Source organism: Lampetra planeri, chromosome 11, assembly GCF_965212315.1.
Source record: "Lampetra planeri chromosome 11, kcLamPlan1.2.h2, whole genome shotgun sequence".
Lineage (NCBI taxonomy): Eukaryota > Metazoa > Chordata > Hyperoartia > Petromyzontiformes > Petromyzontidae > Lampetra > Lampetra planeri.
In genome coordinates, this window is record NC_136117.1 from 11,432,453 (window position 1) to 11,453,079 (window position 20,627).

A 20,627-nucleotide genomic window follows, 5' to 3' on the forward strand; every position below is an offset into this window, starting at 1 on the left:
TTAGTTTTTTTCAATGGCGTGTTTTGTTTGTTGACGAGGTATTGCAAGAAAAAGTTAGACTGTACGTGTAAAGCATTGTTGTCAATCCACTGCTGGATGAGGGCCTCCTCACGTGGTGATGAGTTGTGGGGTATTATTTGGCCATACTTGACCGATAAGAATAATGTTCACCGTAGATAAGTTGTAAATAGCTTACATTTTAAATGTTAAAAAAGTATAAACAGCGAGACTAACAGTCTGCAAACGCATCCAAATATTTGAATGTCAATTCAAGACATGCATGTATGTTGAACTTCTATCCCACCGTACGTAGCCAACAGTGCAAAAGAACATAGCATCACCCTACTCGTTAATAGCCACGGTTCTCCAATTGCTATGACTTGAATCATCGTCATCACTTGCAGGATATTACATTGCACTGCAACAAGTGTGTATCATTACCTCTCACATCTTTTTTTGTAGCGGGGGTTTGGGGGACAGAAAAATTATAGAAACTGTCCCTTTTTATGATTTAAACCAACAGCCGTTGTGTTTTCAGCCACGGATTAATCTGTTTTACCCTGAGTGCTTTGGATATTATACGCTTAAAAAATGGAGACAGAAGCTATAAAACAAAGAAAAGGGCGAAAAGGAGTTGTAAAAAATGCGAGATTTTTTTCCCTTCCGAAAGCACTGTGTAAGGGCAGTGATCTGTTGAATGTTTGCAGATCGCACTACATATCGTGCCGCGTTATCTATCCATCAGCTGTTTGTTACTGCAGGATTTCAGTCGTGTATGTGACAATCCAGCGCATGATTTAGGCAAGTATTTTTTTTTAGACGCGTGCACATTTCTGGGGTGTGCATATGTCTAGGGTCATATGCACAACAATTTAATAATTGCAGAAATTCCAGATCAATGGAAAACGCATTAGCATTTGCTTCGACGGGCGTGGCTCTACGTGTATTTGAGTGTAACATCGGCAATCACGTTCGGGTGCTGGAGCGTTGGTGCATTGGTTTGCAAACCGCGCTTCGGATCTAGAAACCCGGGTTTGAATCCTGCTCATGGCTAACATCAATGGCGAGAGATACCTGAACCGCTCCCCCCGTGCCTTCACAACAACATGCACTGCCTAGCGTGGTGAAGTATGGTCATACAACCACGATGACTGACCACAGCACAGGGGAGAAGCCAGCATCCAGCTGCGTGCATTGACAAAGGTGCTATGAGTTATTGTTGTCACCTGCATCGAAAACAAATGTTTGCAAACGCAAACAACAGGTTGCAATGTCGGTGTGGGCCTGTTGTCGTGATATTGTCTGATAGAATTAACCGCTAAAAAAATATAATACAGCGAGATCTAAATGTATTTTGATGGCCTGATGAGGCAATATCACTCGCACTACAAGCTGTTATTAATCATTAATAAATGCACATATTAAATTGTGTTCGTATGACATTGCATATAGGTTACCTCTGCAAAAAAAAAAATGTAGATATAAAAAATATATATATGAAACAGTTTTAGAAAAGTTAAAGAGCCTGGCAAGGAAAGTGGCCATAACCATGCAAAGCGCTTCCCTGTCTATTATCACCAAGTCGTTACTGTAATTTAAATGAGCTCAGCTACGTCATTTGAAATGTACACTGAGGTCTCAGCCAATATCCTTAATATGCTGAGAGCATTTCCCCTGCGTGCACTCACACATACCCTCTCTGTCCATGCAATTAAAGTACTGATTGTGTGGCCGCCTTTAATATGCATATCTGGTCATTTGAAGTCCCTCTTAGGACACGAGAATGCTTGCAACAAAAAAAGGGGACGCGATTTCATCTGCGCAGAAACTGGAATACAAATTGCAGGGTGAATATGATTTTGATGCCTTCGATTGCGGCTGGAACAGCACAGCCGTAGCTCAAGGTGACATCTGGTCCCGGTTTTTAATGGCCTTTTTTTCATTTAAATGAGAGGAAAATGGGAATACCTTCTCATCAAGGGAACAATGTGATGTTATACAGCATTAGGGTAAGGTACACTTGCAATAATGGATGTTGGAGGCGGGTGCAGGTTATTCCCCATCTCCCCCCCCCCCCTAAAAAATGTGGAGAAAAATTGTAATTTGTTGCCAAAGGCTACAAAAACAGGCGTGTAATTTTAAAGTTTAGTTTTGAGTCTGTAGGCACGGCAATGGTTTATTATTTATATATAACCGCCTAATCAATGCGATGTCATATCATTAACTATGCACCCAGTTCGGTGCACGTAAAATAATGAAAAGCAAGCCAGCTCTTGAGCACCTAAACCATTTAAGTAATGTTGACTTTGCATATCCTGCGAAATTCAATAAAGGATGTTTCCACACACACTGCACAAACATAAATGTCTAGGATTTAGAGAACTGCTCACAACGAACAACCGATTATCCAGAGTCATCATATTAACAGCCAATTAGGCAGCATTACACCAGATCTAACGGGTGTTCTGCTGTACCGGCTCCTTCTTACACACGTTAGCCGAAGGCAGTAAACAAGTTATTTTTCTCTCTCAGAGAAAATAACAACAAATGTTTTTAGAGCGTGTTCACACGTTAAATTGTGTTTTTTTTCTTTGTTGCTTTCACTCACCGTTCCGTTTTATAACCTGACAATTACTGAAATGGCAAATTAGAGAACATATTCAATAAGAGGAGATAAACAAGTCATTACTTAATTACAGTGAGGTCTGCGAAAGGTTGGCTGCTAATTAGTTGATGCCCAATTAACGGCGGGGCTTAATTAGAGCTGGTGTAAATGAGATCACTGGGGGGAGTCCTTAATTACGCTCGTTTTGTCAATACACTCCCCCCCACACACACATGCACAAAGCTATATTTAATTTTGCCAAGAACAATTGCTCAAAATTAGCTTTGCTTTCGCTACGCGTCCCGCAATGTAAACGCTGCACACATCACGTGAGAAATGCAATAATTCCCCGATGATTCCAAGATGTAGAACTTTGTATAAATTATTAGACTATTATAATGTGCGGTTTTCTGAGCAGCCCTTTCAATGTGACCACTATACAGGGTTTTTTTTTATTGTAACTGGAGGGCAAATTGGTGGAATGTTGTTCCCAAATGTTAATTTATTTTAAAATCATGGTTGTTCTTAACATTTCACCTTGCAACTGATCTTGAGATTTGATCTTTCAGCCTGAAAACCATACAGTATTGTACAAGACATGGCAGTCTCAGATGAAAATTTAAAAAATTTGCAAGGATTTGTCAGGAATTTTTTCTTTAAATGTGCTGGTAGAAGCAGACATATAGGACTATTGTGTTTTTTGCGAGCCCTCTGACCAGGATCTTAAGACCCCATGACCTTAAAGTTGACCCTAAACGAAGGACTGCATTCACGAATGGTTTCTGACATTAATTGTAGGTGGAGAGATTTTGTAATGAAACACAAACGAAAAAAAAAGAAATATCTTTTAAAAAGATCGCAAGCAGTTGCCCTTTTTTACACTTTGAAGGGACAGAACAGCACTTTTAAAACTCCTGATCATCACGAGCCATCACAGCTCAGATTTCCATTTGACCAGCTTTGTTCATTCATATGCAAATTGAGTTGTTACACATTTACACGCACACGTGAAGATTGGAGGAAAAAAAAGTTGGCAGCTGGTATTGTCGTGTGAAGAGCCGCTGGTGTAGAGCCATAAAAGAATAAGGCAGGCACAAAGCCCAGATCAAAGAAAGTGTTTGCTTGTAATTATCAAAAAATATTGACAACGCTCACAAGCCGACCGAACGCCAGTGTCACCAACGCACGTTTTAAAATTGCCAGTGCATGTTTGTGCGAGTGGCCTTGTGCACCACAAGCAATCTGTGGAATGGCTGTCCATCATATGCCCATCAGTATTCTGGCAAAAATTGCCCGATGATGCTGGCTGATGTAATTACCAGCGAAACGCCGTGCTCAAATGATAAATGTTGTCGATTTACTCTCCAACACACCGATGGGCTGAAGTAGTAACTAATTGGCACGGTTTTTTTTACGTGACAAACCTTACTGGCTGTGTCGGGTGGTGGAGGGTTACGACGCAACATTTATACTTACGCGATCTAACCCAAAATCCTTTTACGAATAATATTGGTCGCGAAAGCCTACGTGTTCCCCAAGTTCGTAAAACCATGTTCAATTCAAGAAAGATGTAATATTTTTAATCTTCAATCGTGCTGTTTGTTCCCGGTTATTTGGCACTTTTAGCCTCTGGATCGGTTCAGCAACTGTGATTTAAAAAAAATAATAATAATAATGATGATGATACGTACATGCAACATGTCGAATAATAAAAGGGCCACTCATCTATGTGTTCTGCAAAGGGGCTATTGCCCGGAACGTTGCCTGTTGTAAAATAATGTTTTTTGGGCCACAGTGTTACTGATGAATTTATACAGTTTATTGTGATATAGCAACAGAGCATTCGGTTGATACTCATTTTTTTCTTCTTGTGGAAAACAAATCACAGCTGTTCACTATTGTCAAATATTTTCTCAGGGCTCCACAGTCTAAAGCGCTTGTCTGTCTCTGCTCCGAAGAAGGGGTATTGCCCAAAACAGTTCCCGGATTTACATTTGTCTCTATTTGTGTATGTTCTACAACAGTGCTACTAAGTGTTAATGTTGCGAGGGTCATTGTTTAACAAAGTACAACGATAAGTCGTGCAAATTCCTTGCATCATCACAAGCAAGCGGAATCACCTGGGGGGGGGGGGGTGGTGTATGTTAAATAAAAGCTCTTGGCATGTTTATTATTTCAGAGGACAATTTAAACATAATAAAAACACACCAGCAGAGCACCACAGCACTGCATCCTAGGCTATTAGGCCGAGAATTATGTATTTCACTTTGGTGCAATTTTTCGAAAGGAATGCTTTAATAAATCGGGCATTATTAGCATTCGAATCGCTCTTGGGAGGAGTACACTCACTTCTGCTTTAAATTACGTCGCGGTAATTAACTGTAATAACGAAAAAGAGCCGTCTGATTAATTTCAAGTCACACAACAGCTCAGGGTATTGAGGTACAAGGAAATTAATCCTCGGCATTTGTCTAAATATCAGCAGAAAGCTACTTATTTTTTTCCCCAACCTTATTGTTATTGCAACGACAATGTAGCTTTCCTTTGCGCTCTCGCGTTTCATGTATAAACTGTATATGTATAAACTGTCTATGTAGACACTATGTATATACTGCCGATGCATACTGCAGCAATTGAAGAGATGCGATGGCATCTAAATGTTATGCATGAAGCATGTCATACTTATGAAACAATTATTAAAACTATAAAGATGTGACGTTTTATATGGATTGTTTCGAAATTAAACTTAGCACGCTCGGAGGGCAGCAGCCTACAGAGGGCAGCATTCAATAGAAGAGCACAACTCAATGTATATTTTTCCTGCCAAAATCATTAATAAAGAGACGAAGCCCCATTGCCAGAAAAATTAGCATAAATAGAAATACACATTATCCACTATTCATACAGAGCCATAAAAATACATTTATATTACAACCAAAAAATGGCCGTGGCACAGAATCTCAACTTTTTTTTTGTTCCATGCAATTTTGGGTGAATAATGTTTGTAAAATATATAAATATATATAATTAAAGTGCCCATTAGGTGTTTGGATGGCTCGGAGAGTGCTGAGCTGGCAGTGCTGAGATCCCGGGTTTTAATCCAGATTTCAGTCGCCTGTGATTAGACCGGGCTCTCAAGTGCAGTGAGTTGATGATCACCGCCCAGTCGCCAATGACCTCAGAGAGAAAAAATTAACCCGTAAAAACAAAGTTTTTCACTATAAATCATTTATATGCGTGGTGGCTAGAGTCCTCTCGTCCTCTGGCTTGAGATGGCTGCCACCTATGGGTCAGATGATTGCCTGCCACCATTAAGCAATTGGTAATTAAATATAAAAAAAAAATTGCTAAAAAGTGTAAAAAAAAATTTTGAAAAAAAATTTCACGAAAATTAATTGTCACGCACAACGAGTCTGTGTGCAAAATGTCAGCTCGATTGGATCACGGGAAGTGGGTTAAAAAACGACCGAAAGATTTGCACGGTCGTAAGCGTGCAAGCAAGCAAGTGAACTTAATATAAAGGATTAAAAAAAAGATAAACTCATCTCATTAATTATTGGTTCTTTCGGTAAAGTCACGTAAAAGGGAAATAATAAAATAATACAAATATCATTTTATTATAATATAAATATTATTTTATTATTTCCCTTCTACGTGACTTTACCGAAAGAACCAAGAATATGAATCTCTGCAGTCACGAAAGCTTTAAATCAAAATTAATCTAATTAAATTTGGTTCTGCACTTAATTTGGCAAAATTTCAGCTTTTAGAATTAAACATATCGCTTTTGACTGCCGTGGTGACAGTAACGCCTCTCCGTAGCAGGGTGGGTGGGAAATTGCTGCCCTACACTATGAGGATCAAAGGTCGCTTGAAGGGTACCCCAGAAGCAATTTTGTCGTGTCTACTTCCACGGGCCATTCTCTATCATGGGAGAGTTGCTCTTCGAGGGATGGCATAGATTATTCGCATCATGCCATGGCTCCGATAGCACAATCAGGATAACATTGGGGAAACATAAAAGAAAGGGCATTTTATTAATCACTCTTCTTACAGAACAATATTCACGACTCGCTCTGATAACCTCAATCGAGTCAACACAACCTTGGGTGACTGGGGATGCTGGACTCAATTGGGTATCACAGGAGTACAACACAACAAAGCACACTTGAGGACACATTGCAACTAATTCCGTTTGAATTGAACGGACATAGTGGGAAAACACGCGCGGGATTTATAAACCTCCTTTTATTATTGCATTCATTACAGCATTGTCAGTAATTAGTACTGAGATTACACACAGCTACAATTGGTCAACTACAGAATTGGTCTGTTTTAGCGCGCGCGTGTGGACCCGATATAGCTGGCACAGGCTACGCCGGCTTTCACTTCTCTATTTACACAAAAATGTCCGTGTTGGTGGCAGTGAGGGATGCACCCTTATACATTAGTTTATTTTTTAAGATGCGCAATTTGAAGAAATACGCACTCGTGCGACAGAATGTAAAGCCGAGCTTTACACGTCCAACTCGCACCAACCGCGGCGTGTGATGTCCTCATTGCAAGGGGATAATCCACATGACACGAACTGAAATGTCCTTTTGTTAATCTGGTAAAGATATCTTTTTTTATGTTCGTTTTGTTTTATAATGCTACATTTTGATCAGAGATAATTCAATACATCTTTTGACAAGTACTTTGAATTTTTCTGGATTAATACAGAAAACAAATTAATTGGCTGTTTATAGTTTTCTTAGCTATGTCCAGAGGCATATTGTTTTTATTTGACTGACGATATTAATATTTACATTACAGTTTTGCCTTTCTTAAAATCAATATGGAAGCCACATGGTTTGTAAACAGTGACAATAGAAAGCCAAACACAGCCTGAAAGAGCCTTGCTTTCCATAAAATTTATATTACAAAGTAGAACAAATCAAGCAATATGTGTCCCCTCTACGTATGCACAGCATTGACATAGCTAAGAGCAAAAACATCCTAAATCATTTTTACATTATATTTTTAGAGTTTACAGCAATTTGTGTCACGAACGAACAAAAAAACACCCTCCGTTTCTTGAACACTGGTGTCTTTTGCAATCATAATCCAGAGGTTAAAAGCATCTGCTAACCTTCGCATTGCTCTTTGGGGGGGAGGGGGGACACATGACAGTGTGAATGAGTCACGCAGAGCTTAGTGCTACCGAGCCATCGTTGCGCATTGGTGGCAGCTAGCCCTGCGGTTCAGAGTGCCACAGAGTGGGCCACGTCTTAAAATCACGGGCCGCAAGTTGTTCGTACAAGTTGCAGTTTGGTCCTATTAGTTTTCATGTACTGATGAAATAAAAACAAAATAATGAAATAAAAACAATGAAAACACACCGGCTCGTCTAAACAGCGCTCTGAAGTCTCGAGGGCAAAGTGAGAAATTGAATCTGAACTGCGGTGAGCCAATTCAAAACGTGTAATATTTTATCAACGTGCCAAACGTCGTTACAAAGTTATCAAAACCACCCCCCCCCCGAACTCAACCCCGCCCCCCATTTCGGAGCTAAAATGTACAAAGAGGAAGAGATCGCGGTGTGATTTTTTTTTTTACATTTTGTGTTTTTTTTTTTTAACAATGACCTGATGATCTTGTATAATACTAAAGCTAGTAATTTATTCGATTTCGTCATCATTTCTTAAAAACGAGGGCCCTCGGCGATTTCACGTCTAAATGCTTCAACCATCGCAGCAAGAACAACAACTGCTTACACACAGTCCACTTAAATGCGTGCGCAAACAACAGACATGCACGGTACGTTCACAGCGAAGACCTCCCGGTCCAAAGCGGCGATTCTAGCGTAAATGTTCGAGAAGCAAGCGAAGAACTTTACAGCAAGAGATGCGAACGGCAAAAGCACATTAAAGTACAAAAAAACACGCAGAGATATGTTCTTCAGATTAACCATCAACGGACCTAAATGTTATCCTAAACACAGGTCTGGTTTCATTTTGAGGTTTCTTTTTTTAAAGATTGTAATTTATTGTTATTTATAGATATTTATATATGTATATATGTACAACTGCAACATCTTATATTATCTGCTACCCAGCACAAAAACTTCATATCATACTGACTGGATTATAATTAGTTTTTTTGATCTTGGGGCAGGCCTGTGGCTTTTTTCGTACATGGTTGTTATGTACACATCTCTATGTCCTGCATCCCAACAAACACCGATAACTATACAAAGAGAACGTTTACGCCACCAACAGGTGAAAAGGGAGGGCAATTGGGGCCGACCATCTGTGCCTCCCATTTTTTGTTAATTGTTTGTGGCCAGAAACAAGCCCGGCTTAACTTCGCAGGCGCGCTCATCACCAGCACTGGATCTTGTTTAATTCTGAGGTCCGAAGAGTACCTTGCAACCTGCAAGTATGGTGCTGTAAAGTCAAGAGCAACATCTGTGCCAGTGGCAGCAAGATTCAATGGGTTGTGAATGACCGCGAGGACGAGACGGCTTTGCTGCTGTAATGCGCTCACCAAAACAAGCACTATGCAGCAGTTTTACAGAGCCACGTGAATGTGGGAAATGAAGGTGCGTGCCCTGTTCGAATGATCACAGAGAGCTACGCGGTGTAGCGAGACTCGCTGAATTAATACATCTGTCGCAACCGCTTTGCGGGGAAATCCTCAAGTTTCTACGAATAAAAACATCTCCAAGCAACCTTTAGTGGTTTATTTTCGACTGAAAAAAAAGATATAACTTAAGAAACCATTAGCTGCACCCCCCCACCCCCCTTTCCGAAATGGAAAACTTGAAACTTCTTTCGCACCGTACATAGCCACCTCGTGCTATTCGGAGGCGCGTCTTGCATCGCCACGAATTCCCCAGCACGGCTAGGGAGCTCCATCTCATGTGACCGTGCGATTATATGGACTTTACTCCCCTAATACTTAGGCAAAGTTTCGCATAGTTATCGTCACTACGTTGCTTAAAAATCCCCATATGTTTCTAATCGTAGCCAGTGTCCAATTTAGCCTGGGCCTAATTTAGCACCGATAGTAGGACAGCATTGGGGCGGAGTACTCTTAACACAGCCACGCGTGTGTTTTTGTGTGTGCGTCTGCTTACGTGCGCCCACACTAATGTAGACTATCTGAACTGGTCCTGGGCCTCCCCTAGGTCGACTCAGCCTCGAATGAGTACCCGGTGCGATGTGTAAACATCGCCACTGTGGGGAGACAAAGGCGGCCAGGCGTGGTTGCTACCCACCCGACCCCCACGTGTGCCGTGCCGGCCTTCAAAGGTACTACTCGCTAACAGCACTTGCCCCAACAGTCTGTTAAGGCTGCACGGGGTGGAGGTGGGGTCTTTGTCTTTGTGTGCCATCAGAAAGATTGTGGCCTGTCTTTCCGGCGCATGTTTTACAACAACATCATCATCAACAACAACAACAAAAAACCCCGCTGTGTCGTCCAAGGGGTGGCGGGAGACACAAGGTCTCTCGTGGGGCGGGCATGAGGCTTGACAATCCAGTGAACAAGGCGGCCAACGCAGCAAAGCGGGGGGTGGGGGGACTCTTCAATGCTAGGAGCCCCCCTCCCACACCCCCATTGGCCAGAGGTACAGATGTGCGCTTCGAACGGTGGCACACTCACCACCAACACCACCACCGCCCACCACTTGTTTTCAGGCGTGGCGATCGTTATGAAACGCTCCGACCGCTTCCCCTTTGTCCTGTAGGTTTTTTTTCTTTACTTCGCAGGCGCGCTCTAAACTCAAGAGGCGATAACGAACGACCTGCCCCAGAATCTCACCTCCATCCTCCTGCATGTAGTGATGGCACGGCCATTTTTTTTTTTAAATATCAGTGAAATACATTTTTGCTGATAAGTGAACTGTGTTAATGCTGTTTGGTTAACAACTGTGAGCTATTTTCAGGTAGTTAAATGGTTCCAAGGGAGACCTTTGGTTCAGATTTGCAAGCGGACCCACAGACCTATGACATCAGTGCACAGTCGATGCACAGAACCAGTGCACACAACTGCGTTATCCGCTTACAGTATATACGATGCACACATCATATAACGTTCACGACATACACGTGTGTTCCTGCCAGTGTTTTCCGAATTAAATCCTTTTTTTAATACAGCTTTTAACTACAAGAATAACGTCAATTGATTTTCGTTCGTAATTTGTGGGAATAATCTGACACTTTACGTACCGGTACAGAGATGCCAATACAAGTGTAATTTATAAAAAAAAATGTTATCGGAAATGTATGTTGTAAATTTGGGGCTACAAGCATCAATGCTGTATCCTTATTCTAGTGGTCAAAATATGCGACGAATCTATTCACGCAGGTTCGAAATTGCCTCGCGCAAAGATCGGGAAGGTAACGTTGATGTCACGTGTGCAGGTCCGCTGAGGTTATGCCGTCTGTTTGGGATCTCTAGAAGCCTTAATTTGGTAGCTTCAGCAGCGACAGTTAGGATATTTGGTTTCGGAAGGGAAATCGAGATCATCACGATCACTCAGCCACTAAAAACCATCCCTAGAAATAATCTTTGGTAAATCACAAATAATCGTAGCTCGAAATGAGGATTTTATGATGAAGTTAAAACCGATTTTTTTTCTTTCCTAATTAAAACTAGGTGGCAATCATTTGCCTCTTGTTAAAACATTAGGTACTGAGTTATATCAAGTGTAGGCTGTCATCAAATAACTGGTAATGAAATGTAATGTATTATGCTCTTCATGAAGTTTCAATTGGCAAACGTCTCTGTAGACAATGTTGCATTCTCCCACACAAGGACATTTTGAGAAGTTACCATTTCGAAAGGAAGGTACGAACAATAAAGCCAAAAAAGTAGGACATTGATCAACAACAACAAGTGTGTGTGTGTTTGCTGACAGAAACAAAACTACACAGCCATGAAAGCACAATTTCTCAAGTGACTAACTCCTTACACACACGGAAAACACATTGTCATTTCTCAAGAGGGATACACGTTGCACGATGCAGCCCACGTTTTAAGCTTTCATAGTTATCGAGGTCGAGGGCGTCAGTTTTTTTTGTTAGTTTTTTTTTTGGTAAACTGTGTGTTGTGTGTGCAGTTGGCACCTCTCCTTTATTTCTCGTGAGTGTTTTGTAACGGGAGTATTTAAAAAAAAAATTGCTAAGCATTCGATAACGGGCAGGCCCGAAGCATAGCTTGTGGCGTTGCAGTTGCTTGCCCGGCTTAGCTTTTCTGGGAGGTGATGTGCGGCAATTCTTCTCACAACGGTCGTTTATTTTTTTTTCTCGAGACGCGTCGTGCGTGGAGGTTATTGCGTCGCCCAAGAAAATCCCGCTCCGACGCTTTTCTACCCATCTACTGCCCCATGTACGCGCTGCGATAATGCCGAAATACCGATTTTGGGTTTAAACCCACGTTTTTTTTAGGTTCCCTTGTAAAGGAATCGTTTTGGTCTCCAGTTTAAATTTCCCAGACGCGACAGCAATTACTACTTTCTCCCCCCACCCATCCCGAAAATCAACATTTACGTGACACATTGTGAAACTGGGAAGCTTCTACATTTAAATGTTCTTTGTTTCAAAAGACAAATGTAAAAACAGTCTTCTCCAGCTACCAAAGTTGCATTAGAACATCCATTGTAATTTTTTGTCATGTTTTTTGTTCGTTTTACAGAGGGTCGCCGAAAACGTTCATCCCTCCATTTCGTCGGCATCGTCGCGCTCAAAGCCTCCTGCCTCCTCGTCGGTGTCAGAGCTGTGGCTGGTGGAGCGGTGGAATGGGCCCTCCTCCAAGCCCTGATAGGCCGATGACATCAGGGGGCCGGACTCTTCCTCCAGGCCCTGCTCGTGATTGGTCGACTGGAAGGATCCTTCTAGGTCTTCCTCCAGCTCCTCCTCAATTTCTTGGTTCTGGGCTCCCATCTCCGTGTCCAGAGGCTCCTGTTTCACCAGCATTGGGTGGCTGGAATGAAGAAAAGACAAGCGTAAAGAATGCACAAGAGTTCTGTAAAATAACGATGATGTCCGTTGTACATCCAAAGCGAGAGCCTCGCCGGGTGGGTCTGCACTGGGATGTTTGGCCAATTCCATGAACGAAAGTTTTGGCTTCACGTGGGACAAAATCAGTGGCCTGGAGAGCGTCCGCTAATGCGACGATGAGGTCAAATTCCAAGCTGTACACAGTTGGCTTCAAGAATCCCATTGTGCTTCCATCTTATGGTGACCCCTCAACCCCGAGGAGAGGTAGGCAGTCTCCAATCAAAGCTTTCGTGGTGTTGTGGTAATATCCATGCTAGCATACACATGCCGATACGAGTATACGTGACATTCAGACAACCGTATTTTAAAGCGATCATATTTTACCATGTGATAATGTCAATGCATTTAACTAAAGTAATACCCGAATTATTTTTTTAACCACAATGTGTTGCCCTCATGTTACTGTATATAATAAAACTGACGTGTTTTCAAAAGAAACATTCTCTGTCCATTGCACCAAAGTGATCTCAGTATGTAAGTAATTATTCATGTCAATAAAAAAAACTTATCACAATTTTATTTTTAAATGTCACTCTCATCAGGACCGATTATGTAAACAAGTGCAGTCTCCAACCCTTATTATCTACTTCATCTCCCTGGCCTCTCCGTTCATGTGCTATGAATAAGAGCCCATAGCCCAAAACATCACCTACTGTGTATTTTCTTTTTAAATCCTTTATATTAAGTTCACTTGCTTGCGTGCTTACGACCGTGCAAATCTTTCGGTCGTTTTTTAACCCACTTCCCGTCATCCAATCGAGCTGACATTTTGCACACAACCTCGTTGTGTGTCCAAAATTTTACACTTTTTAGGAAAAAAACAATTATATTTAATTACCAATTGCTTAATGGTGGCAGGCAATCATCTGGCCCATAGGTGGCAGCCATCTCAAGCCAGAGGATGAGAGGACTCTAGCCGCCCGTTTCAAAGCCCAATGTGGGCTGGGTTGTGGCCCATTGAACACGCATATAAAGGATTTATAGTGAAAACTTTGTTTTTACGGGTTAATTTTTTTTATTGTAAGGCCACACACAGTGTTATGAACAAACGTGTCGAGTCGTTTTCTGGAAGGAAAGGGTAAATGTATTTTTCAAAAAAGATTAAGCGCGTTTATCTTACTGTAACGCTAAACAATAACAGCAGCTTTAAATATTAAGCCTTGTATAAATAATACAAATGCGACTTGCATTAATTTCTCATGAGCACAAACTAAAAGCGTGCATAATGAAATCACGAAATTAAAGAATGGAAAATAGTTAATCCGTTGTCAGCACTCTCCTGATTGGCAGTTTTACAGGGCACCAGTAATGGCCTTTAAATTAAGTTAAGTTTAGGAACAATTGCAGACACTGGAACAATCACACGGACACTACCCATTAATCTGAATCAATGTGCCAGGGTTGATTTGATTTTATAGCTATCAAAAAAATGCAAACTGTTAATAGATGCGAGAAATTTAAATGAATGTTAAACAAATAAATAAAACCACAAGTTTCTGCGCGAAGATATTTAAACACATCTAATCATCATGTTCTTTTTTTGTGACAATGTCTTTTTCCTTCCCATTTAAATATTTATATACACACACACACAAACAATTATAGGCGAACACGTGATGAAATTGCACCGCTGCGTGTAGGTCTGTTATTTAACCGGTGGTTGCGCACACACTAAATACAAAAACAACTATGTAAAACTAAAACTAACCAAATGGACCAGGGGGGTGGCAGTGAACTACGGGCAGCTCAGATTAGCCCGGCTGGCTACGTACGGTGCGAAAGAAGTTCAACAGAGAGACACACACACACACGCACAACCCGAAGCAGCAGTCTTCAGCGGTGTGCGTTCAGTTGCCCCAAAAACGGAAGTGACTTTTGCGAAAGCAGCGCGCACAAATTGACTGAGCGGTCAAAGTGAACAGGCAGCGGCGGCGTTACCTTCCATTGCTCCCCGTTTGTGGAAGTACATCATTGTCGTGACCGTACGACAGATCTGGTAGAACGTATCCTTGGGTGCAATCTACACTGACCTAGATACGGCTGCCATGCAATGCATGCGCGGCTTACGATATATATGAGCTGTGCGCGATAAAATCAGCTCGTATGTAGGCGCTAGGTGGATTGTTAAGAGATGCAGATGGCTTGGGGAGGCGTACAATCAGCGGTGTATTAATCAAGGTTGATGATGATGACTGTGCGTACGCTATGAGCATTGAAAGGGTGCAAGAACGCACCTTCGATTAGCGCGGTTAGCTACCTACGCTGCGAAAGAAGTTCAACGTACATACGTACAAGTCATCCTATTCATACTCTTAGTTTTTTCGGTAAAGTCACGTAGGTAAAAAATGAAATTTAAATTAATACAAATAAAATAATAAAAATCACGACGTTTCGGAGGAAACACAAGTCTCTGTCATCAGGTGGGACCGTCACAGCCAGATTTGCTGCATGATACAGCAAATCTGGCTGTGACCTGATGACGGAGATTTGTGTTGCCTCCGAAACGTCGTGATTTTTATTATTTTATTTTTTATTAATTTTAATTTCATTTTTTACCTACGTGACTTTACCGAAAGAACTAAGAGTATGAATCCTTGCAGTCACGAAAGCTTCAAATCTAGAATTCATCCTATTTACATTGATTCTTACTGCTCACGATGGAAGCGTAGAATTGCATGTAATTTTTTTTACTCTTTTGATATGCAAGCGATATGCTCATGTTATATTTCGGCTAATGCAGCGAACAAAACTGTGAAAACGAGGCAGAGAAAAGGAGAAACAATACAAACGGGACAACAAAAAATGGGCACCACTGCTCCACTCACGAAACAAATACGGAGACTTAACGTCTTTGTTGTTGTTGTTGAAGTTGTTACACAAAGGGCTCCGTATATCGGTGTTCATCCACCTGTTCACACCCACACCGTCCAGCCCTGGACTGCACGAGTCAGCTTCGCAAGGTCAATATGCATCAATTGGTTGTTTCCAGTGGGAACAGGATAGCGGTGGAACTTCACGAAAAGGCCGGGGATTATCTGATACTCAATGTCTAATCGTGACCAAAAATAAGCCGTTACTGTAAGCTTACAACTGCTCATTGTCAATCTTGTTAAACGTCCCCAGACTTTGCAGGGCCCCACAGTGCAAAGCGCAATCTACAAGTTTAAGTCGGTCAATCCCTCCTGCCTTCTCTCTACGCCGAAGAAGGCCCAGTGCCAAAGATATTAGCCGATTACATATTGTCAACCGGATCAGCCTGTTTAACCGTGAACGTATTCCAGCATCAAATCAAAGACCACACGTTTTTAAATTACGACGATTAAACGAAGGATAACATAAACTAACCCCAAGCTTCCAAGGCAGCCATCGTCGTTTCGAAGTTCAATGATACAAATGTGTTGTATTATTTTTACTGTGCTTTTTACTGTGCACCATTGGCAACATACCGTAGAAATATTTGTTTCAATAAATATGTAATTTCGATTTAAAGCTTTCGTGACTGCAGGGATTCATCTTCTTGGTTCTTTCGGTAAAGTCACGTAGAAGGGAAATAAAATAATGAAAATAAAACATAATAAAATCATTCTCACGACGTTTCGGCCACAACGCAAGGACGGCTGCTTGTGTTGTGAGAATTATTTTATTATGTTTTATTTTTATTATTTCATTATTTCCCTTCTACGTGACTTTACCGAAAGAACCAAGAAGATAAATACGTAATGTTCGGCCATTCTCTAATCCACTGCTGAATGAAGGCGTCCTCGCACCTTTGGGGTTGGTATTATGTGAACATGCTTCTCGCCGTGCTGTTCAGTGCGGCTTGGTGCAGTCGGTGCCAAGACCGGTTCAGGTATCACTCGCAAACGATGTTCGCCGTGGCCAGGAATCGAACTCTTGTTCCTGTGTTCTACTGTGCTACCGCTCTCACGCTTTAAAAATAATCATTAATACTCTGAAATGACGTTGCTCGAAAAAGGAAGTGAAAGTTCCCCGTGAATTGTCTTATTACCCATGATGTCACGTATGCACAACTGAAATAGTGGGGCATCTTTATAAGGTGTGGAAATTACAAATCACTCGGTGCAGAATGGTAAACACTGTTCAAACATCTCCTTCCAGAAGACAATGTCCCGCTTTCCCTGTCGCTTTTCAATCACGGCTCTTACCACAATCCTTTTTATCCCCTTCTCCATTAAAGCCAACTCTGTCAACACCAACACATCGGGCATTAATTCACAGTGGGATGATACCAGTTATTTATTTTAATTCTGTAAGAGTCTAAGCACGGCAAAACATTAAGCAGCTGTAATTTACAGAACCCTATTTTTTTGCCCAATTGCAGTTTAAAGGATTATGTGTAACCGGGCAGATTTTGCGAGAATATAAAAACAAAATGTTAATGTCATGTCAAAACGCTGCAAGTTTTTCAAAAGTCGCTTTTGGTTGATGGCAAGATAAGTGAAATAGATTGTAACAGTAAAAACGCACACTGTTAAAGAGAAAGTGGCATCAGTGATAACACAAAGAACAACTGCTCTCTGTGCGTGTGAACACACACACACAAAGCAGCAAGGTACGTGTTTGTTTCCACTGAAATTGATTCATATTCATAGATGATATTGCTTTGCTTTAACTTTGAACATCCGTATAAATATTCCGGCAATTTCCATTACAAACAGCCCAATCAGTAACAAACAGCATTTGTGAATTATTTGATAACTCGGTAATTTCAAACGGTTATCACATAATTCACATGTTCTTGGCCACATTAAGAGAACTCGAAGCCCTAAAGTCACGGCCACCTCAAGTGGTGGCGACAAGTGCAACCATCTGCTCTGGGCTCGTGGACTCGAAGTGTGAGCGCGGTTGCCAATCTCAAACCCATGGGTCACGCAGTAACGCCCACTGCCCATTTCGATCGTTCACGGGCAGCAATCACGGACATCCACCACGAGGCTACTCCTGATGGCCGTCTCGCCAACCTCGACACGAATGCAGGAAATTGGTCGATCAAGTCTCTGCCGTACGAAAGAGGAAGCGGGCAATTATGATGATATTTTTTGAAAGAGAGTTTTTTACATTGCATTTATAGGATCTGCCATGGGAGTGGAAGAGATCAACAGCTGTCTGCTCCAGTGTGCCCACCCACAGACTGAAATCGAGCGCGGCGCTCTTGACACGTGACATCACACAGCAGGTGTGTAGCGTCATATCCAAGTCACCGTGCATCACTCCGCGTTTAGGAAAAAAAACGCGGAGAGATACGAATACAATTTGTAGCGCGCTGTCAATCTGCTGCTGGATGAAGACATCTCCATGCCGTACCGGTCACTTTGATTGTTTTGCTCTCGGATAAAGCCGCTCAACATTTTATGGGATCCGCTGACCTCAAAAGAAAATGAACGAAGCCTTAGAAGCTCATCCTCCTGCTTCCTCTTTAAAACGCCCAGGTTTGATTCTGCCTGTGGGGGGGAAAAAATCCTTCTCCGCGAGGCTACCTCCCTCACTGTGGAATCACAATCGCGTTAGATTTGGGAATTCAATCATTGCCGTCCACAAGAAACCTCCGTTCACTCGTGATACTTCGTGGATTTAGCCGTCATAAATCATCGGTAGAGAGGTGTGAGCCTGAGTCTGTTGTGGAACGCACTTAAAGTTCCCAGTAACTGATTGCGTCTGCTTTGTTAAATGTTCATAAAAAATAATCATTCACCCACGCTGGTAAACGTGGATTGCTGCATTGTGCACAGAGGCAGGTTCATGTTCGGGTTGTGGAGGGGTGAAGAGGAGGGCAGAACTGGCCGTGATATCACTGGCCACTGATGTTAGTAAGAGCTGGTAATCGAATTCAGGTCACTGGGTAACACGGTGCAGTGCGCTAATCACTGAGCCAGCACTCCCAGTGGTTGTCAGATTGCACAATGATTTATCTCAGCTGGACATTGTGCTGCAGTTTACTTAAAGAGAAAGCATTCAAAGAGTGTTCGAGAGACTGGAATGGTCCTCGGTTGTAATGATGAGTACCAAAAGCAGCAGTAGCTCAAACTTTTAATACGGCTTCTAAAAAGCCAGAATTTGGTGGATGAATTGAGGATGGGAGTTCAAGCCTACCGGAACTATAACATTCAGGCGTTGAGACTCGCCAACACACTGCACCAATGCAAATGTACCAAAAAACGGCTTAAAACTCAGTAACTGCATGTATATGCAGATAGTCCCCGAGTTACGATGGAACGACTTATGATATTTCGATCTTCCGATGGCGATAGCGATACGACAAAATTGTAAGATATTTTTTATTTCGCGCGGAAGGCAAACGCAGCAGCGTACGAGGTACGATGCTGTACGTTGGGACGCTGCCGGGATGTACGCATCTCCCGCCTTGTGTGATGCAGATAGGATTGTTTCCTGAAAAAACTTTCTATTAAATTGTCACCATTTTTTAAGACTCATGGGTAGGCTAGGCCATCTTCGACTTACGATATTTTTGACTTACGATGGGGTCATCGTAACGCATCTCCATCTTAAGTAGAGGACTACCTGTATGTAGAACTTCTATAGCACCATACATAACTAACCGTGCCAATCGGAGGTGCGGGGGAAAGACAACAAACTAAACACAAAAGGCAGTTCGAAAGAAATGAGTTTTAAATCTAGATTTATAACTGCATAGCTCCCCGTGCCTTCCTAATATCGGAAGGAAGAACATTCCAGACCGCCACAGAAACGCATCTCAAAGTGTGCGATACAGTGACCATTTGTTTACTGGCATGATTAGTAGGAACTATCAATGTTCTTTTTTTTTAACCGGGAATAAATAAACCGATAGTTCAATACCATTTACACAGCAAGCAGTGGGTTGCCGATGTGTCCACCTGTCGTTTTTTGTTTTACACCGCACTTGCTTATTCCCGTATACCGCAGCACGCTTGCTCATTTTTGTTTCCGGCCATTGCCAACGATCGGAGGAGGGGAAAAAATCAAATTCACGAAGCTCGAAAAAGAAGTAGTCGGAGAAAGAAAAAACAAGCCCCATCCCGCAACCGCTAGTCGCGAGCCCAGTAAGCAAGAGATAAATAAAGCACAACGGGCGGCTGAATTCTGTAGGTGTGGGAATGAAAAAAAACACACGCACGCTCGCTCGCTCTCTCTCCCTCGCGCGGCGGCGGCGACGGCGACGACGACGACGACGACGAGATTAAATGCGCACCGCGAAGCCCGCTTGGGGATGAGGCGTGCTTTTTAGTGGCCCCATTCTTAGGAGCGATAACGGCCCCCCGTGCACGAGATAAGACGAATGCTGCTGTCGCCTGTAAACAAGCGTGTCTGCACGAGTTGAGTCCCGCGGGTAAAATCGGTCTCGGGAAACAAATCTGTTGTGATTATTTAACAGCACTGTCAGCCCAGCTCCCTGCATTATAAAGTAACTCAATTTTTTACCGTCGCTATTGTTTTTTCACGTTTATTTCTTCTCTCTCTATATATAAGAAGGCAAGGTCCTTTTTTGTGTGCGTGCATCTGTGTGCGTGCGCGTTGTGTAGCGTAACGTAGCGGTTAGCGCGCTGCACTACGAACCCGGCGGGCCGAGTTCGATTCCCGCTCACGGCCAACGTCGGTGACGATTATCTGAACCGGTCCTGGGCTTCCCCTAGGTCGACTCAGCCTCAAATAAGCACCCGGTGCGGTGTGTAAACGTCGCCACTAGAGAGACAAAAACGGCCGGGCGTGGTGCTGGCCACCCACCCCCTCGTGTGCCGTACCGGCCTTCATAGGTGCTCGCGAACAGCACTTGCCCCAACAGTCTGTTAAGGCTATGCGGGGGATCTTTGTCTTTGTGTCTCATTTCCTGCTTTCCTCAGATTTATTTTCTTGAATACATCTCCCTCACTGGTTCGAGACCATGACGTACAGGAGCAATACTAATCTTAACGTGCCGCATGCGTTTAAATTACCACAGCCTTTATGAAAAGCGCAAA

General features: G+C 42.4%; 1 protein-coding gene across 3 annotated transcripts in view; it reads right to left on the bottom strand.

Moving 5' to 3' along the window:
- Positions 1 to 6,838: 6,838 nt before the first annotated feature.
- The window catches only part of FOXP2 (forkhead box P2), a 262,365-nt gene continuing 248,576 nt past the window's right edge, over positions 6,839 to 20,627 (bottom strand). For all 3 annotated transcript variants that reach the window (XM_078598843.1, XM_078598845.1, XM_078598844.1), the window contains one exon: positions 6,839 to 12,574. In XM_078598843.1, the coding sequence (XP_078454969.1) occupies positions 12,304 to 12,574 (271 nt within the window). In that variant the 3' untranslated portion in view covers positions 6,839 to 12,303. The remainder of the gene's footprint in view (positions 12,575 to 20,627) is intronic.